General features: G+C 36.6%; 1 protein-coding gene across 50 annotated transcripts in view; it reads right to left on the bottom strand.

Moving 5' to 3' along the window:
- CFAP20DC (CFAP20 domain containing) overlaps positions 1–19,318 on the bottom strand; it is a 266,072-nt gene that overhangs the window by 159,611 nt on the left and 87,143 nt on the right. For all 50 annotated transcript variants that reach the window (XM_086367122.1, XM_086367120.1, XM_086367117.1 and 47 more), the window contains one exon: positions 2,567–2,681. In XM_086367122.1, coding sequence (XP_086223248.1) covers positions 2,567–2,681 — 115 coding nt within the window. The remainder of the gene's footprint in view (positions 1–2,566; positions 2,682–19,318) is intronic.

Here is a 19,318-nt window from a genome sequence, read left to right as displayed (position 1 = left end):
AAGTTTCTGATGTTATTTCACATCCATTCCTCTACTGCTACTGCCCTAGTCCTCATTATCCCAGTCTGGAGTACTGCATATGATATCCTCGTCTGCACTTTTTAGTCCCCTCAAGCCATTCCAAATGTCACTACCAGATTAATCTTCCCAAGCACAGAATTGACTGTATGTTCCTCTTCAAACCAAGCTTAATAGTTTCCTTTTCTCTCTAAAGTGGCTCCCGAAGAGTGGAATATGCATTGCATGCGAATGGTTTTAGACTGTTCATGGGCATGGCATTAAATGGCTATGGATCACAGAATACAAATTTCCCTCTATCAGTTTTGTTTCAATCCTAATTATGCCCAAGAAAATGTTTCAACATGTATCTAACTCTTGATAAGTTCCTATTAATTTAAGAGTAGGCCTCAGGACAGAACCCTTAACAGGAAATAGTACTTAACTAGACTCTAAAATACTGTTTGTTTTCAGTATGTTCATTGTTATGGCTAATTTCTATTTCTGTAAAGTTATACTGGTTTTCCATTCATAAGTGTGATATAACTTAAAAATAAATTTAAGTAAAAAAATAAAGTTGAGTTCGTTTAAAAGTAAAGTATTATTTACACTGGAACAGTTAGTATCCAAATATGGTAAAGTCATGAGAGTAGTACTGAAATGACTGACATTTGAAAAAGACTAGTCAGTCATACTAGGCCAAAATTTATTAGCCTGTTACCTACTGCTTACCTACTTATACATTATGCTGCTTGGGGTCTCAGAGGTTATAAAAATCTCCCAACCTGTATCAGGCTATTGGATTACAGAACTGAGGTTTCCTTAAGGCTACTTTAAGAAATCTGGCAACAATGATGTATCATCCTCTCTTCTTCAAATATGCACCACTTTCCAGCCTCCACATTTTCACTTATGCTAGAAATGCTCAGTTTTGCATCTTTACCTGTTGAAATTCTACTAATACAGTCCTTCAAAGTCAATGAAAAGAACAATCTCCTTCATGTTCAGTGTTCACTCAGTCGTGTCCAACTCTTTGCAACTCAATGAACTGCAGCACACCAGGCCTCCCTGTTTATCATCAACTCCTGGAGTTTACCCAAACTCATGTCCATCGAGTCGGTGATGCCATCCAACCATCTTATGCTCTGTCATCCCCTTCTCCTCCTGCCCTCAATCTTTCCCAGCATCAGGGTCTTTTCAAATGAGTCAGTTTCCCGCATCAGGTGGCCAAACTATTGGAATTTCAGCTTCAACATCAGTCCTTCCAATGAACACCCAGGACTGATCTCCTTTAGGATGGACTGGTTGGATCTCCTTGCAGTCCAAGGGATTCTCAAGAATCTTCTCCAACACCACAGTTCAAAAGCATCAATTCTTCAGTGCTCAGCTTTCTTTATGGTCCAACTCTCACATCTACACATGACTAACTGGAAAAGCCATAGCCTTGACTAGATGGACCTTTGTTGACAAAGTAATGTCTCTCCTTTTTAATAAGCTGTCTAGGTTGGTCATAACTTTCCTTCCAAGGAGTAAGCATCTTTTAAGTTCATGGCTGCAGTCACCATCTGCAGTGATTTTGGAGCCCAGACAAATAAAGTCAGCCACTGTTTCCACTGTTTCCCCATCTATTTGCCATGAAGTGATGGGACCAGATGCTATGATCTTCGTTTTCTGAATGTTGAGCTTTAAGCCAACTTTTTGACTCTCCTCTTTCACTTTCATTAAGAGGCTCTTTAGTTCTTCACTTTCTGCCATAAGGGTGGTGTCACCTGCATATCGAGGTTGTTGATATTTCTCCTGGCAATCCTGATTCCAGCTTGTGCTTCTTCCAGCCCAGCGTTTCTCATGATGTACTCTGCATATAAATTAAATAAGCAGGGTGACAATATACAGCCTTGACGTACTCCTTTTCCTATTTGGAACCAGTCTGTTGTTCCATGTCCAGTTCTAACTGTTGCTTCCTGACCTGCATACAGGTTTCTCAAGAGGCAGATCAGGTGGTCTGGTATTCCCATCTCTTTCAGAATTTTCCACAGTTTATTGTGATCCACAGTCAAAGGCTTTGGCATAGTCAATAAAGCAGAAATAGATGTTTTTCTGAAACTCTCTTGCTTTTTTGATGATCCAGTGGATATTGGCAATTTGATCTCTGGTTCCTCTGCCTTTTCTAAAACCAGCTTGGACATCTGGAAGTTCATGGTTCACATATTGCTGAAGCCTAGCTTGGAGAATTTTGAGCATTACTTTACTAGCGTGTGAGATGAGTGCAATTGTGAAACCTTTTCTTATCCTGCAGTCAGATCGATTTCCATCCCTTTCACTGTACCAACAGCACATTCTCTCTCTACTGTGCTTCCTATCACAGTTTTGGTGATACTCTAGATATTCAAACAATTATATTTTTCCACTTCATAAATCTTAAGCTCTTTAACTGGAGGGAAGAGAATACATCTATTCATTTTTAATACAATCATGTAACCTAACAAATGCTTCATATACAGCATAGGCCCAGAATTAATATTTACTGAAATGAATTTAATATTTTAAGCAATATTCATGTGACACTTACAATTTTGCGCTTAATCATGAAGAGTGGGATTTTTGCATGAAGAGGGGTTGAAGACAATTCCTTATGGACTGTAGATAAATACAATCTTCTTTTTATGTTCCTCAAATCAGTAATTCTGAAAAAAGAGAGAGAAGATAAAAAGATTCCCATCAATATAATAACCACTTTTTTGGATAATCATCAAACTGATGTAATCTATCATATAGGCCCTTTTCAACAGGGAGATCAAATGCAGAATTTAGAAATTGCCTTTTTCTTTGAAGAAGTAATAAAATGTCTTCCTTAAATTCAAAGTGCACACATGCCTGAGTGTATAAATTCACTTAATATGCTAATTTATTTCAGTACTCTACCCTATATTACTAGTCTTCCAGCCTATGAAAAAATTCAATTTGTATGAACTGAGAAGCTGCTAGCCTTTAATAACCATGCTTGTTCCAGCCCCTTAAGCTTGTGCTATCTTGGGACATACTGTCACCTACTAAATAGGAAAACATTATGGGTTTCTTTTCCTAAAAATCCACCTGTCATTTTATATAGGCTCTTGGCCTGCTTAGAGACAGACACAAAACACTGACTGTCGGTTTCACTTTCCAAGCACATATCTTCAAGCCAGAATTATAATACACAAGTTTATTGCTCACTACTCAGGTCAACCCACAGTGATACCAAGGACACTGAATTTGAACATCTTTAATAGATTTAGACCACAGCTATGATCACAGAGATTAGGTTTGCTTCAAATTGATAGAGGCTCATTTTTATGTTCTGCTTCTTTTAGGTCTCAGAGGTAACAGAGCAGGCTTAAAATAGCCAAACCTGTCTCAAGCTGCATACTGAAGCATTGATGCTTCCTTAAAAACTGTCTTTTTATTCTCCAATAATAGTGATATTTACCCCATTTTTGAGCAACTTTGTCTGGGTGCACTAACTGCAAATTTTCTACAATTAGCAATTCCTCAAGAAGACATTTCATTCAAATATACTGCTACCAATATTTATAGTGTAATTAACTATCGTGTAAATCAACACAGGCTTTTCCAGACCTATCCCTTGCCTCCCCTTCACACTTTTCTAATCTCATTAAAACTATCACTAAACAATGTTAAAAAATAGGTACAATAAATATTAGGAGAAATGATTTCAGAATATTCCCCAGACCTAAAAATTCTACCCTACCTGCACTAAACAATACCATAAATTCATTTAAAAAGCAATAAAGCGTTTCAAGTCATTGTCAGAGTCAAGGTTTAAAATGTAAAAGTGTTAACACTACTGAGGTTTTACCCTTACAGAGATTAAGAAAATGTAGAATATTTGCCCTAGGGTACTATATTCAAAGTGGGAGGAACACATGGAGGGGAGGCAAAAAATATTAGATCACCTTTCATACCAACCTTTTAAAGTGTATTTATGTAACTTTCATTACATAGATAGTGCAGCAATATGTTTATATATATTTGAAATAATAAATGTATCCATATGGTTAGTGTTCTCAAACATTTTACCATAGGATTCAGGATCAAATATGTTTGTAAGGCATTGTCAAAAGGGCTGCTATTAACTCTCTTCAGTATCAAGTACTGATTAGGAAATGAAAAACTATACATACAGCAATTTTGCAAAGAAAATGAGAACAAAAAATTCCCTTGAATCAAACAAAATGTTTGATTGCCATCAACCAAAAACTTATTTGAGACACCATTTTATTAAGGTTTGCTTTGCTTGTAGGGATAAGACTATGTCATTTTTATTTGAAGAGGTATGGATCAAATTCCAAACAGAGGACTATCTGAGTATACTCCCATTTCATCAACAGATGGAACAACAGGAACATTCATTCATTCACTTTTTCAACCAATATTCCCTGAGCCAAGCCAACATCCTGGGTATATTTTGGGGAATACAACAGTGAAAAAGTCAGGATTTCGACCTTCCTAGAGCTTCTAGTCCTGTGGAAAAGGCAGGTAAAAAAAGTATAATGAGACAAAACAAATGCGAGTTATCCCAAACGCAATGAAGGAGACAAAAAAAGAGACTGAACTAGAAAATATCAAGAAATAAACTACTTTAGACAGTAAAGTCAGCAGGGCTAGGACTTAATATGTAAGAGAGAGACATGAGATAGAAAGGAGAGGTAATAGACCAAATCATGCTGGGGCTTTATGCTAAGGTAAGGAGTTTATAATAATGTATTGTGCACAACAGGAGCCTACAAGAGGGTCAACATTCTACCATGCATGATGAATAGATATCATAAAGATAAACAGATATGGTCTCTTTATTTATTGGGGTAAGATATGTATAACTGAAATGTACAGATTTTAGTGTTCAATCTCATTTATGTATATGTGTTTGTGTGTTTATATATATATAAACTGAGTATTTTCTTGCATGTTATCGTAATGGTATCTTTTTATTTGGAAATAATCTCTAAGTTAGAGAAAAGTATCACGAATAGAACACAGAAGACTCACATATGCTTTATCTCGATTAGCTTATTGCTTAACGATGAGTTTTAATAAGCAGAAGTTTTTAATTTTCATGATGTCCAGTTGATCATTATTTATAGCAGTGCTTTCTGTCTTAAAAAATCCTCACCTACTTCAAAGTTGTGAAAGTACTTTTCTGTTTCCTTTCACATCTTTATAGCTTCAGTTTCTACATTTAGCCCACGATTCATCTCACATCAAGTTCTCTGTGCTGTGTGAGGTACTGGGTATGGTTCTTTCCTTTCTGTATGTTTATCCAGCTGTCCTACCATCACTTATTAAAGACTTCTTTACTCACTGAAATGTCTTGGTGCTTTGCTGAAACTCAATCGACTATAAATATGTGTGTGTGTTTATTTCTGGACTCTTTACTCCATATTAATCCATTTGCTTCATTTACCCATTCTTACACCAATGTCACACTGCTTTCATTACTGTAGATTCACAGTTAAGTCTTAAAACTAGGTAAAGAAACTCTTCAAGTTGGTTTTGTCTAAGATCTGTTTGGCTCTTGCTTTTCCATACAGATTTTAAGATCCTCTTATTTTCTGCTAAAAAAACAAGTTACTGAGAGTTTAACTGGATTGTGTTGAATCTATTGATCAATTTAAGGAGAACTATACTGAGTCAATCACTTGCATGATATCTCTCTCCATTTATTTAGGCCTTGTTTAATTTGTTTCACAATGCTTTCAATTCAATTCAGTCACTCAGTCATGTCTGACTCTTTGAGACCCCATGGACTGATGCACGCCAGGCCTCCCTGACCATCACCAACTCCCATAGCCTACTCAAACTCATGTTCATTGAGTCAGTGATGCCATCCAACCATCTCATCCTCTGTCGTCCCCCTCTCCTCCCGCCTTCAATCTTTCCCAGCATCAGGGTCTTTTCAACTGAGTCAGCTCTTCGCATCAGGCGGCCAAAGTATTGGAGCTTCAGCTTCAACATCAGTCCTTCCAATGAATATTCAGGACTGACTTCCTTTAGGATGGACAGGGTGGATCTCCTTGCAGTCCAAGGGACTCTCAAGAGTCTTCTCCAACACCACAGTTCAAAAGCATCAATTATTCAGTGCTCAGCTTTCTTTATGGTCCAACTCTCACATCCATACATGACTACTGGAAAAATCACAGCCTTGACTAAACGACGCTTGTTGGCAAACTAATGTCTCTGCTTTTTAATATGCTCTCTAGGTTGGTCATAACCTTTCTTCCAAGGAGTAAGCGTCTTTTAATTTCATGGCTGCAATCATCATCTGCAGTGATTTTGGAGCCCTGACAAATAAAGTCAGCCACTGTTTCCCCATCTATTTGCCATGAAGTGATGGGACCGGATGCCATGATCTTAGTTTTCTGAATGTTGAGCTTTAAGCCCACTTTTTCACTTTCCTCTTTCACTTTATCAAGAGGCTCTTTAGTTCTTCTTCACTTTCTGCCATAAGGGTGGTGTCATCTGCATATCTGAAGTTATTGATATTTCTCCCAGCAATCTTGATTCTAGCTTGTGCTTCTTCCAGCCCAGTGTTTCTCATGATGTACTCTGCATATAAGTTAAATAAGCAGAATAGTATATAGAAATACCATTGAGTTTTGTATATAGACCTTGTTTCCTATGACCTTACTTCATTCATTCATGAGTTTTAGTAGTGGTTTGCTAGGTCCCTGAGAATTTTCTACATACACAACCATGTCTTCAGTAAATAAAGATTTCAACTTTTGTTTTTTTCAATTTTTATACCTTTTATTTATTTTTTCTGGCATTACTGTCTTGGTTTAGGATCTGCACAATATATGGAACAGAAGTGATGAGAGTAGAAGATCTTGCCTTGTTCTTGATCATAAGGGGAAAATGTTCACTAAGTTTCTACTAAATATGATTTTAGATGTAGGTTTCTTTTATCAGAGAAACTTTCCTTCTATTTCTAGTTTTTTGAAACTTTTTAAATCATGAAAAGGTGTAGAATTTTGTAAAATTTTTTTTCTGTATTGATAAATGATCCTATTATCTTTCTCCTTTATTCTGTCTATATACTGAATTATGGTGATTGCTTTTCAAATGTGGAACCAACCTTATATTCTGGGTGTAAGTTTCAATTGTGCTAGCATTTCTGTTGAGGATTTTTACACTTATGTTCATGAGGGACACTGGTACATAATTTTCTTGAAATATCTATGTCAGGTTTTGATAACAGAATTTAATTTCATAAAGTGATTTGGAAAGTGTTTCCTCCTCTATTATTTAAAAATTTGTTCAAAATGCTGCTAATTATTCTTGAATGCTAAATCGCTCAGTAGCTTCTGACTCTTTGCAACCCCATGGACTGTAGCTGGCTAGGCTCCTCTGTCCATGGAATTCTCCAGGCAAGAATACTGGAGTGGGTTGCCATTTCCTTCTACAGGAGAACATCCCAACCTAGGAATCAAACCCAGGTCTCCTGTATTACAGGCAGATTCTTTACCATCTGTGCCTGAAGTTTTCTTTCTAGGAAGATTAAGGTTATACTTCAATTTAATAGATTTACAGGGCTACTCAGATTTCCAATTTTTCTTGTTTCAGTTTTGGTAAGTTGCAATTTTCATTTAAGATTGTTGACTTTATTGCGATAAATTCCTTTTTTGTAGGATCAGTAGGATCTGTAGTGGTATACCCTCTCATTCCTGACACTGGTAATTTGTGACTTCTCTCTTTTTAAGTAAATCAATCCTGCTGTGGTTTACGAAGTCCATTTTTTTTAAAGAAACAATTTTGCTGTTGAAAAACTTTTCTTTCTTTTCAATTTTACTGTTTCCTGATCTTATTTGTATAATTTCTTTCCTTCTACTTATTTTGGGTTTAATTTGTTACCTTTTTTTCCCATTAGCTTCCTAGGATGGAAAGTTAGATAATTAATTTTAGATCTTTCTCTTTTCTCATACAGGCATTTAAAATGACAAACTTTCCTCTAAGCATTATTACAGCTGCATCCCACAAATTCTGATTATGTTGTATTGTAACTTTTATTCAGTTTGAAATATTTTCTAATTTCCATATGCTTTTTTTTCTTTGAATCTTGGATTACTTAGAAATGTGCCATTCAATTTCCAAACAGTACAGTATTTTTTCCCCTATATATTTAATTACTATTGATTTTTAATTTAGTCCCACTGTGATCAGAAAACATACTTGTAAAATTTGTTTTTCATTAAAAAAAAAATACTAAGACTCTGTATGACTCAGCATAAGACTGGTGAATGGTCTATATGCATTTGAATTTGATGCTAACATTTTAAAACCTTAAACCATTAAAAACTATTTTCCCTTAAGTCTAGGCTATAGTGATTTGTCATCTACTGCTTTTTTTAGAACATTTCTTCATACTTACAAGCAATTCTAGCACCTGAATCACAATTTTCCTCTTATGTCATCATTCTTGGTGACTTTAAAGAGAACAAGTTTTAATCTAAACCTAAACCTCTTCCTCAATGACAACCAATTTTTTTTTTTTCCATTTTAGTGACATAGATGAACAGTCCTACTCTGTAGCCCAGCATCACTAATAATGACTCAACTTCAAGGTCTTCTATTCAAATTTTCCTACTGATTCATTAATTAATTCAACTAACATTCAGTCAATGCCTTAGAGATACAGAACTAGGTACTAGAGATATGGAAGTAGCTAAGAGATGGAAATGTACTCTGGAGGGAGTGTGGGGAAAACAACTATTCTTAAGTAGCTGTTCTTAGCACATTCCACAGACGTTCTCTTATTAAGTCTCACATCAATTCTTCACTACAGGTAATATATTCATCCTCCATTTTGTAGATGAGGAAACTAGATTCTAGACACTAGATCAATTTGATTCTAGATCAAATTGATCTCTGCAGCTGCAGCTGACACCAGAGGTGAATCCAGAGGACATATGATGGGACATTGGAGTGGGCTGCCACAATGACAATACCGGCACTCTCACTCCTACTTAAACATACTCCATTCTTTTGTATTTTCCATGCCTTTGCTTATGCATTTCCCTTGGAAAGTCCCTTCTCTTATTATGTCAACTGAACTATATTCATCCATCACAGTTTGGGTTAGATATGCCACTTACTCCTTGAAAACATCTTGGATCTCCAAATTAAAAATAATCACTTTTATTTTCTTACTTACAACAGCATGTTTTCAACCTTATAACTGAATTTTTTCTACTCCTCCTTGGTGTTATTAGGTCAGTAACTAGAGTCAACTTTATGAGTCATCATGTCCAAGGAAAGGCAATGCCAAAGAATGCTCAAACCACTGCACAATTGCACTCATCTCACACGCTAGTAAAGCAATGCTTAAAATTCTCCAAGTCAGTCTTCAGCAATACGTGAACCGTGAACTTCCAGATGTCCAAGTTGGTTTGAGAAAAGGCAGAGGAACCAGAGATCAAATTTCCAACATCTGTTGGATCATCTAAAAAGCAAGAGAGTTCCAGAAAAACATCTATTTCTCCTTTATTGACTATGTCAAAGCTTTTGACTGTGTGGATCACAATAAACTATGGAAAATTCTGAAAGAGATGGGAATACCAGACCACCTGACCTGCGTCTTGAGAAACCTGTATGCAGGTCAGGAAGCAACAGTTAGAACTGGACATGGAACAACAGACTGGCTCCAAACAGGAAAAGGAGCACGTCAAGGCTGTATATTGTCACCCTGCCTATTTAACTTCTATGCAGAGTCCATCATGAGAAACGCTGGGCTGGAATCAGGATTGCCAGGAGAAATATCAATAACCTCAATATGCAGATGACACCACCCTTATGGCAGAAAGTGAAGAAGAACTAAAGGGCCTCTTGATGAAAGTGAAAGAGAGAGTGAACAAGTTGGCTTAAAGCTCAACATTTAGAAAACTAAGATCATGGCATATAGTCCCAACACTTCATGGCAAGTAGATGGGGAAACAATGGAAACAGTGGCTGACTTTATTTGTCAGGGCTCCAAATCACTGCAGATGGTGATTGCAGCCATGAACTTAAAAGACGCTTACTCCTTGGAAGGAAAGTTATGACCAACCTAGACAGCATATTAAAAAGCAGAGTTAAAAGTTAAACTTTTAACTTTTAAAAATTTTAAAAGTTAAACTTAAAACTTTTTAAAATTAAAAAGTTGACATTACTTTGTCAACAAAGGTTCGTCTAGTCAAGGCTATGGCTTTTCCAGTGGTCTTGTATGGATGTGAGTTGGACTATAAAGAAAGCTGAGTGCTGAAGAATTAATGCTTTTGAACTGTGGTTTTAGAGAAGACTCTTCAAAGTCCCATGGACTGCAAGGAGATCCAACCAGTCCATTCTAAAGGAGATCAGTCCTGGGTGTTCACTGGTATGACTGATGTTGAAGCTGAAACTCCAATACTTTGGCCACCTGATGGGAAGAGCTGACTCATTTGAAAAGACCCTGATGCTGGGAAAGATTGAGGGCAGGAAGAGAAGGGGACGACAGAGATGAGATGGTTGGATGGCATCACCGACTCAATGGACGTGGGTTTGGGTGGACTCCAGGAGTTGGTGATGGACAGGGAGGCATGGCCTACTGTAGTTCATGGGGTCACAAAGAGTTGGACACGACTGGGCAACTGAACTGAACTGAACTGAAAATGTGGTCTCATATATCTCAGTTTTACCACTTGCTAGTAATATTTTAATTGAGTTTAAAAGGGTTACTAGAATTTGGTATTCCAAAGCCCGTATTAGAGTTTCAAGCAATCTCTCCTTCTAAATTCCACAAAGTAGTCTGAATTTGTAAACTTCCTTATATACAAATGCATAAGCACAAGAGAAGTAGAATTTCTGCAATTTGGAGGAAGAAAAAATTGTTAAAAATTCATCAGTATTATCATCTTGAGTTGGAAACATAGTTTTCAAGTACTGACATTTTTGCTTTTTTAGCAGTAGTTATTATTTTAGAGTAATCATTAACAACAAGTAGGGAAATAGGCCATGAAGATTAAGAGCAATAATTCTGAAGCCAGATGTTTTGGGTTCAAATTTTGGCTTCACCATTTTTAGCTGTGTGACATTGGGCAACTTACTTAAACCTTCTGTGCATTAGTTTCCTCACCAGTAAAATATGGAAAACTAATAGTACTCACAGGATTGTTGTGAGGAGTGTATAAATAAATATACATAAAATGTTCAGACCAGTGCCTGGCACACAGAAAACTCTACCTAGGTACTAACCACTGTCCATCTGGGTGGCGGTGGATTGCTTACTAAACGCTTTGTATGTTTCTGCTTTAATATTCTTATAACTAAAATCTAACTGGCCTATATGTGACCACAATATCCTCTACTGATGTACCAACCTCCAAACTGGAAAGTGGGAATGGGTAGGGCTGTGAGCCATGACATCCTTCATCCTGCTGCTGTGAGTCTTGGTGAAAAAATATGGGTGTCACTGTAGGTTGCTATCTACAATCTGTCTATTCTATTGGCCTGAGAGGTCCCTGAGGACTGAGACCATATCCTGGTTATCAAAGAATCTCACAGAGCTTGGTTGAGAGTTTTGTAGTAAATTGGGAAATAGATGCTGAACTGTCTTTGTTGAAGCCCTACTGGAATCATATATTTGCGTATCTATTTACTATGCTCCTGTGTGTGTGTGCTTAGTCACTCAGTTGTGTCTGACTCTTTGCGACCCCATGAACTGCAGTCCACCAGACTCCTCTGTCCATGAGGATTCTCCAGGCAAGAATACTGGAGTGGGTTGCCATGCCCTCCTCCAGGGGATCTTCCCAACCCAGGGATCGAACCCAAGTCTCCCACATTGCAGGTGGATTCTTTACCACGTGAGCCACCAGGGGAGCCCTTTTTATGCACCTACTTAGTGTCAAGTCTGGAAGGAAATACTGGGGATGTCATAGTGAATCAAACAAAGTCCCTGCCCTCATGAGGCATATGTGTTAATCGAAGAAGATAGTAGTAATAAACAAGAAGCAAGTGAACAATGAGACATATAATGTGTTAGCTCTCAATAAGGACTATAAATAAAAGTAAAGCACAACAAGCTGATGGAGATGGGGTGAAAAGTATTATTTCAGAAGATGTAGTCAGGGATGGCTTCCCAGAGAAGGTGCCATTTGCACAAGAATTGAGTGAAATGAAAGTTAGAACCTGACAGATTCCAGACAGAATATTCCTGAGGACTACGTAGAAATATATTCCTTTCTATAGCAGGTCTTTTAACATAATCCAATATATATATTAAGAAAAGTGAGCCCCCTGGGCTAACAAAGCTTGATAAGAACCACAAGATGGGTGCATGGCATGACTTTGCCCTTATGGAGGTCAGGTTTGGTTTACACAAAACAGGTCTCAGTTAAATCTATTATGACTCTGATTTCTAGAAGAAATTCTAAATGATCATGTGTCCTGCTTAGGACAGAGGTATTAGGACTAAGCCACTCAAATGATGATGATGTTTTATTCTACTGTCTTTGCAAAAATAAATACGCAAACCTTCTCTATCTCATAATCAAGAATAGTTGGTTTTGAAGGGAAAACAAAATCATGTGCTAAGCTTAAATGGTTCTGAAAGTAAGCTGAATTGCTACTTAAAAAAAAATTAAAATTAGTCAGTCATGAGAGAGACAGAATATAAATGCATATGTGTGACGACTTAAAAGCTTCATTACGCTTATGTGCTTTTTTGGGGACAATTTAGTTGCTAAGGAAGGCTGCTTGTAAAACATCTCTTCACTTGTAATACAGGCTTGATTTTCACCATCTAAAACCTCCTGTGACTTAACAAAGCAGAAAAAGACAAGCAATACTTGCATCACTCCTCTTGCACTTAAATACACATTTTTTTTTTTTAAAGTACGAGTTAATACATTTCTTACATCTGTAAGTGAGCACTGATAGCTAAGGGTCAGCCATGTGATAGAAAAAGTAATGAGACCACATTAAGAAAAAATAGGGTAGTCAACGGGAAAATCAACCTCATTTATTATACTATTTTAGTGATCAGCAGGTATGTAACTCTCTCAGCTATGGTCATTAACGACACTCATTTCAAACTTAACATTTATATTTGCAAACCATTTGAAAGTAAAATTACTTTTCAATTGAATTTTCAATTCACTTTTATATCTTCATCTTGATTGACAATTTTTTTCCCACAATGGCAATCTCAGTGAGTATCTGAGTAAATGGTAGCAACCTTCCAAAAGCATAGATATCCTTATCTATTCAGGTTACCTAGTCACTTTTCTTCTGTATATATACAGTCATTTACAATCACTTGTGAATGTTCACTTCAGGTCAGAATGAACTTGCAAAACTGATGTCAGACTTCTAATGACTTAATTAATTTATTAGAATCATTCATTTTTAAAGGTAAAATGCTGTTTTTCCTGTTGTGAACAAAATTGAAATGTACGTCTTTAGTGATGCTATCAAATAGCTCTAGGTATAATTACTATTTATAATTAAACAGTATATTTAAATATGTGCAATGATGTTTAGGTACACAGCTGATAAAGCTGTATACTGAAGTTTAAAGTTTTATAGGAGGTGGTTTCATGTATAAGGTCTGCCTTATACATTCATTCCTAGGCTTCACAATCATCAAAAGGGAGTTTTATTTCATTAGCTTTCCTTGGATCACTTCTGCTAAAGTTTAAATTCATTAAGGATTCTTCTGTCCTTAATGAAGCGGAGTAATTCTGCACCTAAGATGCCTTCATGTTCTATTTAAAGCACAATATAGCTTTCTATTGTTAACATTTATTATAATAAATATTTCACATTTGGTTTTATTTTATTTTATTTTTTTCTAATTTTATTTTATTTTTAAACTTTACATAATTGTATTAGTTTTGCCAAATATCAAAATGAATCCGCCACAGGTATACATGTGTTCCCCATCCTGAACCCTCCTCCCTCCTCCCTCCCCATACCATCCCTCTGGGCCCTCCCAGTGCACCAGCCCCAAGCATCCAGCATCGTGCATCGAACCTGGACTGGCAACTCGTTTCCTACATGATATTTTACATGTTTCATTGCCATTCTCCCAAATCTTCCCACCCTCTCCCTCTCCCACAGAGTCCATAAGACTGTTCTATACATCAGTGTCTCTTTTTCTGTCTCGTACACCGGGTTACTGTTACCATCTTTCTAAATACCATATATATGCGTTAGTATACTGTATTTATGTTTTTCCTTCTGGCTTACTTCACTCTGTATAATAGGCTCCAGTTTCATCCACCCCATTAGAACTGATTCAAATGTATTCTTTTTAATGGCTGAGTAATACTCCATTGTGTATATGTACCACAGCTTTCTTATCCATTCATCTGCTGATGGACATCTAGGTTGCTTCCATGTCTTGGCTATTATAAACAGTGCTGCGATGAACATTGGGATACACGTGTCTCTTTCCCTTCTGGTTTCCTCAGTGTGTATGCCCAGCAGTGGGATTGCTGGATCATAAGGCAGTTCTATTTCCAGTTTTTTAAGGAATCTCCACACTGTTCTCCATAGTGGCTGTACTAGTTTGCATTCCCACCAACAGTGTAAGAGGGTTCCCTTTTCTCCACACCCTCTCCAGCATTTATTATTTGTAGACTTTTGGATCGCAGCCATTCTGACTGGTGTGAAATGGTACCTCATAGTGGTTTTGATTTGCATTTCTCTGATAATGAGTGATGTTGAGCATCTTTTCATGTGTTTGTTAGCCATCTGTATGTCTTCTTTGGAGAAATGTCTATTTAGTTCTTTGGCCCATTTTTTGATTGGGTCGTTTATTTTTCTGGAGTTGAGCTGCAGGAGTTGCTTGTATATTTTTGAGATTAGTTGTTTGTCGGTTGCTTCATTTGCTATTATTTTCTCCCATTCTGAAGGCTGTCTTTTCACCTTGCTAATAGTTTCCTTTGATGTGCAGAAGCTTTTAAGGTTAATTAGGTCCCATTTGTTTATTTTTGCTTTTATTTCCAATATTCTGGGAGGTGGGTCATAGAGGATCCTGCTGTGATGTATGTCGGAGAGTGTTTTGCCTATGTTCTCCTCTAGGAGTTTTATAGTTTCTGGTCTTATGTTTAGATCTTTAATCCATTTTGAGTTTATTTTTGTGTATGGTGTTAGAAAGTGGTCCAGTTTCATTCTTTTACAAGTGGTTGACCAGATTTCCCAGCACCACTTGTTAAAGAGATTGTCTTTAATCCATTGTATATTCTTGCCTCCTTTGTCAAAGATAAGGTGTCCATATGTGCGTGGATTTATCTCTGGGCTTTCTATTTTATTCCATTGATCAATATTTCTGTCTTTGTGCCAGTACCATACTGTCTTGATAACTGTGGCTTTGTAGTAGAGCCTGAAGTCAGGTAGGTTGATTCCTCCAGTTCCATTCTTCTTTCTCAAGATTGCTTTGGCTATTCGAGGTTTTTTGTATTTCCATACAAATTGTGAAATTATTTGTTCTAGCTCTGTGAAGAATACTGGTGGTAGCTTGATAGGGATTGCGTTGAATCTATAAATTGCTTTGGGTAGTATACTCATTTTCACTATATTGATTCTTCCAATCCATGAACATGGTATATTTCTCCATCTATTAGTGTCCTCTTTGATTTCTTTCACCAGTGTTTTATAGTTTTCTATATATAGGTCTTTAGTTTCTTTACGTAGATATATTCCTAAGTATTTTATTCTTTCCGTTGCAATGGTGAATGGAATTGTTTCCTTAATTTCTCTTTCTGTTGTCTCATTATTAGTGTATAGGAATGCAAGGGATTTCTGTGTGTTGATTTTATATCCTGCAACTTTACTATAGTCATTGATTATTTCTAGTAATTTTCTGGTGGAATCTTTAGGGTTTTCTATGTAGAAGATCATGTCATCTGCAAATAGTGAGAGTTTTACTTCTTCTTTTCCAATTTGGATTCCTTTTATTTCTTTTTCTGCTCTGATTGCTGTGGCCAAAACTTCCAAAACTATGTTGAATAGTAATGGTGAAAGTGGGCACCCTTGTCTTGTTCCTGACTTTAGATCACATGTGGTTTTAAATTAATAACATATTCTTAGACTCTTTGAATATCACTTGATTCCCTTTTTTAAAATACCTTTATTGAGGTATAATTTACATGTGCTAAAATTCACCATTTTTAGTGTACACATTTAGAATATTTAAGGAGCTATGCAACCATCATCAGAATTCAGTTGTTGAACATTCTCATCACCAAAGATCCCTCAAGACTGTATGCAGTCAAACCCCATTCTCACCTACTATCACTAATTTGATTTTGGTCTCCAAACGTTTGCCTTTTCTGGATATTTCATACAGATGGAATGAAAATGTACAAAATCTTTTGCATCTGACTTATTTTGCATAATTTTTTCAGGATTCACCCAAATTGTAGCATGTATCATTACTTTTTATTGCAGAATAGTATTCCAATGTATGGATAAGTCACATTTTGTTTATCTATTCACCAGCTGAGTTGATGGATCTATACATTGTCTTTAGTTTAGCTAACTTAAATACCACATACTAAAAACATTCATGTTTAACTCTGTGTGTGGACATAATGTTTTCATGTTCTTATGTACATAATCAGAAAGACAGTCGTAGTGGGTATAAGGTGGTATTTCACTGTGGCTTTAATTTGTATTTTCCTAATGACAAATGATGTTGAGAATATTATCATGTGTTTTTTAGCCATGCTTCCCTATCTCTTTTATAAAATGCCTATTCAAATCTTTTACCAAGTTTTAAATTGGATGATGTGTTTTTGTATTTAATGACCAATTGGTCATTTTTATATTCTGGGTATAAGAATGTAATCACATGAATGATTTGTAAATGTTTTCACCTGTCTGTGGCTTGTCTTCATTTATATAATAGTGTTTTTTTTGAAAGGCAAACTTTAAAATTTTTATGAAGTCCAATTTATCATTTGTTTCTTAACTTAATGACTGTTTGTCATACCTAAAAACAGAGAAGGCAATGGCACCCCACTCCAGTACTCTTGCCTGGAAAATCCCATGGACGGGGAAGCCTGGTAGGCTGCAGTCCATGGGGTCGCGAAGAGTCGGACACGACTGAGCGACTTCACTTTCACTTTTCACTTTCATGCATTGGAGAAGGAAATGGCAACCCACTCCAGTGTTTTTGCCTAGAGAATTCCAGGGATGGGAGAGCCTGGTGGGCTGCCATCTATGGGGTCGCAGAGTCGGACAAGACTGAAGAGACTTAGCAGCAGCAGCATACCTAAAAAAGGCTTTGCCTCTGTAGAAACCCAAAGGTCATGGAGAAATTTTACAACTTTAACTCTTACATTTAGGTCTACAATCCATTTTGAGCTAATTTTTATATACTGTGTGAGGTAAGGCTTTAAATTAATTTTTTTGTATGTGGATATCCAAATGTCCTAGCACCATTTGTTGAAAAGACTCTTCTTTTACCCACTAAATTACCTCAATTACAATACTTTGTAAAAAAACAAAACAAAAACAAGTGATAAAAAATGAAGGTTTATTTCTTGATTCTGTTAGCTGCTTCATTATTTTCATCATGCTATTATTATATTGCCTTAACTGCTATAGCTTTACAGTAAATTTTGAGTTAAGTGTGAATGGTCCATGTTTGTTCTTCTCTTACAAAACTGTTTTCCTATACTTTTGAAATCCCATATAAACTTTAGGATAAGGTCATCAATTTCTACACAACACAACCACCCATCTGCTGGTGAATCTTCGGAGCAATTTGGGGAAAATTGTCAAGAATATGGAATCTTTTAATAAAATGGCTCTCCATTTACTTATATCTTTAATTTCTCTCAGCAACACTTTTTAATTTTAGTACACAAATCTTGTACTAAATTTGTTGAAGTATTCCTAAACTTCTTATTCTCTTTGATGTTACTGCAGAATTAATTTTTTTCTTAATTTCATCTTCAGACTGTTCTTTGTTAGTGTATAGAAATACAACTGATTTTTGTATATTGATTTTCATATTCCTCAGCCTCACTGAACTCATTACTTTTCTGCAGACACTCATATTGTTTGTGATTAAAGACAGCCTTGCCTTTTCCTTTCCAGTATGAATGCCTTACATTATTTACACATTTTTTCTTGCTTTATTGCATTGACTAGAATCTCCAATACAATGATGAACAAAAATGGTGAAAGAAAACAGCCATGTTTTGTTTCTAATCATAGGGAGAAAGCATTCAATCTTTCCTCAGTAAGTATAATAAGCTATGTAATATATGTTTTTCATAGATAGCATTTAACAAGTGGAGGAAATTCTCTTCTTATTCTAGTTTATAAAAATGGATCAACAGTGTAAATTTAAGGGCAAAAATAGTATGGCACCTAAAACACAAGCTACAAAGGGAAAAACAGATGTACTGAGTTTCATAAAAAATTTGTCCTACAAAGGACACTATAAGAAAGAATGAAAGAAAATTTTTACAAACCATATATCTGATAGGGTCTAGTGTCTAAAATGTATAAAGAACTCATACAAATCAATAATAAGAAGTAATCCAATTAAAGAATCAGCAAAGGATCTGAGCAGACATTTCTCTGAAGAAAATAAAAAAAGACCAATAAGCAAATGAAAACACGCTCAACATTATAAACCAGTAGGGAAATAAAATTCAAAACCATGAGATACTGGGACTTCTCTGGTGGTCCAGTGACTAATCACTAAGTTACTAAGTCCTGTTCGACTCATTGTGACCCCGTGGACTGTAGCCTGCCAGGCCCCTTTGTCCATGGGATTTCACAGGTGAGAATACTGGAGTGGGTGGCTATTTCCTTCTCAGGGCATCATCACAACTCAGGAATCGAACCTGTGTCTCCTGCTTGGCAGGTGGGGAGGATTCTTTACTACTGAGTCACCTGGGAAGACCCCATGAAGTATATTGCTGCTGCTGCTGCTGCTGCTGCTAAGTCGCTTCAGTCGTGTCCGACTCTGCGTGACCCCACAGACGGCAGCCCACCAGGCTCCCCCGTCCCTGGGATTCTTCGGGCAAGAACACTGAAGTGGGTTGCCATTTCCTTCTCCAATGCATGAAAGTGAAAAGTGGAAGTGAAGTCGCGCAGTCGTGTACGACTCTTCACGACCCCATGGACTGCAGCCTACCAGGCTCCTCCGTCCATGGGATTTTCCAAGCAAGAGTACTGGAGTGGGGTGCCATTGCCTTCTCCGATGAAGTATACTAAAACCCACTAAATCATATACTTTGAAAGGGAGACTTTTACGGTATGTGAATTACATTCCATGAAAAATAAGCTG

Source organism: Bos grunniens, chromosome 22 (genome assembly GCF_055505025.1).
Source record: "Bos grunniens cultivar Pamir isolate PY7600 chromosome 22, Bosgru_T2T1.0, whole genome shotgun sequence".
NCBI lineage: Eukaryota > Metazoa > Chordata > Mammalia > Artiodactyla > Bovidae > Bos > Bos grunniens.
The sequence above is the reverse complement of the archived record's forward strand: the minus strand, read 5'-3'. Positions and strand labels throughout refer to the sequence as shown.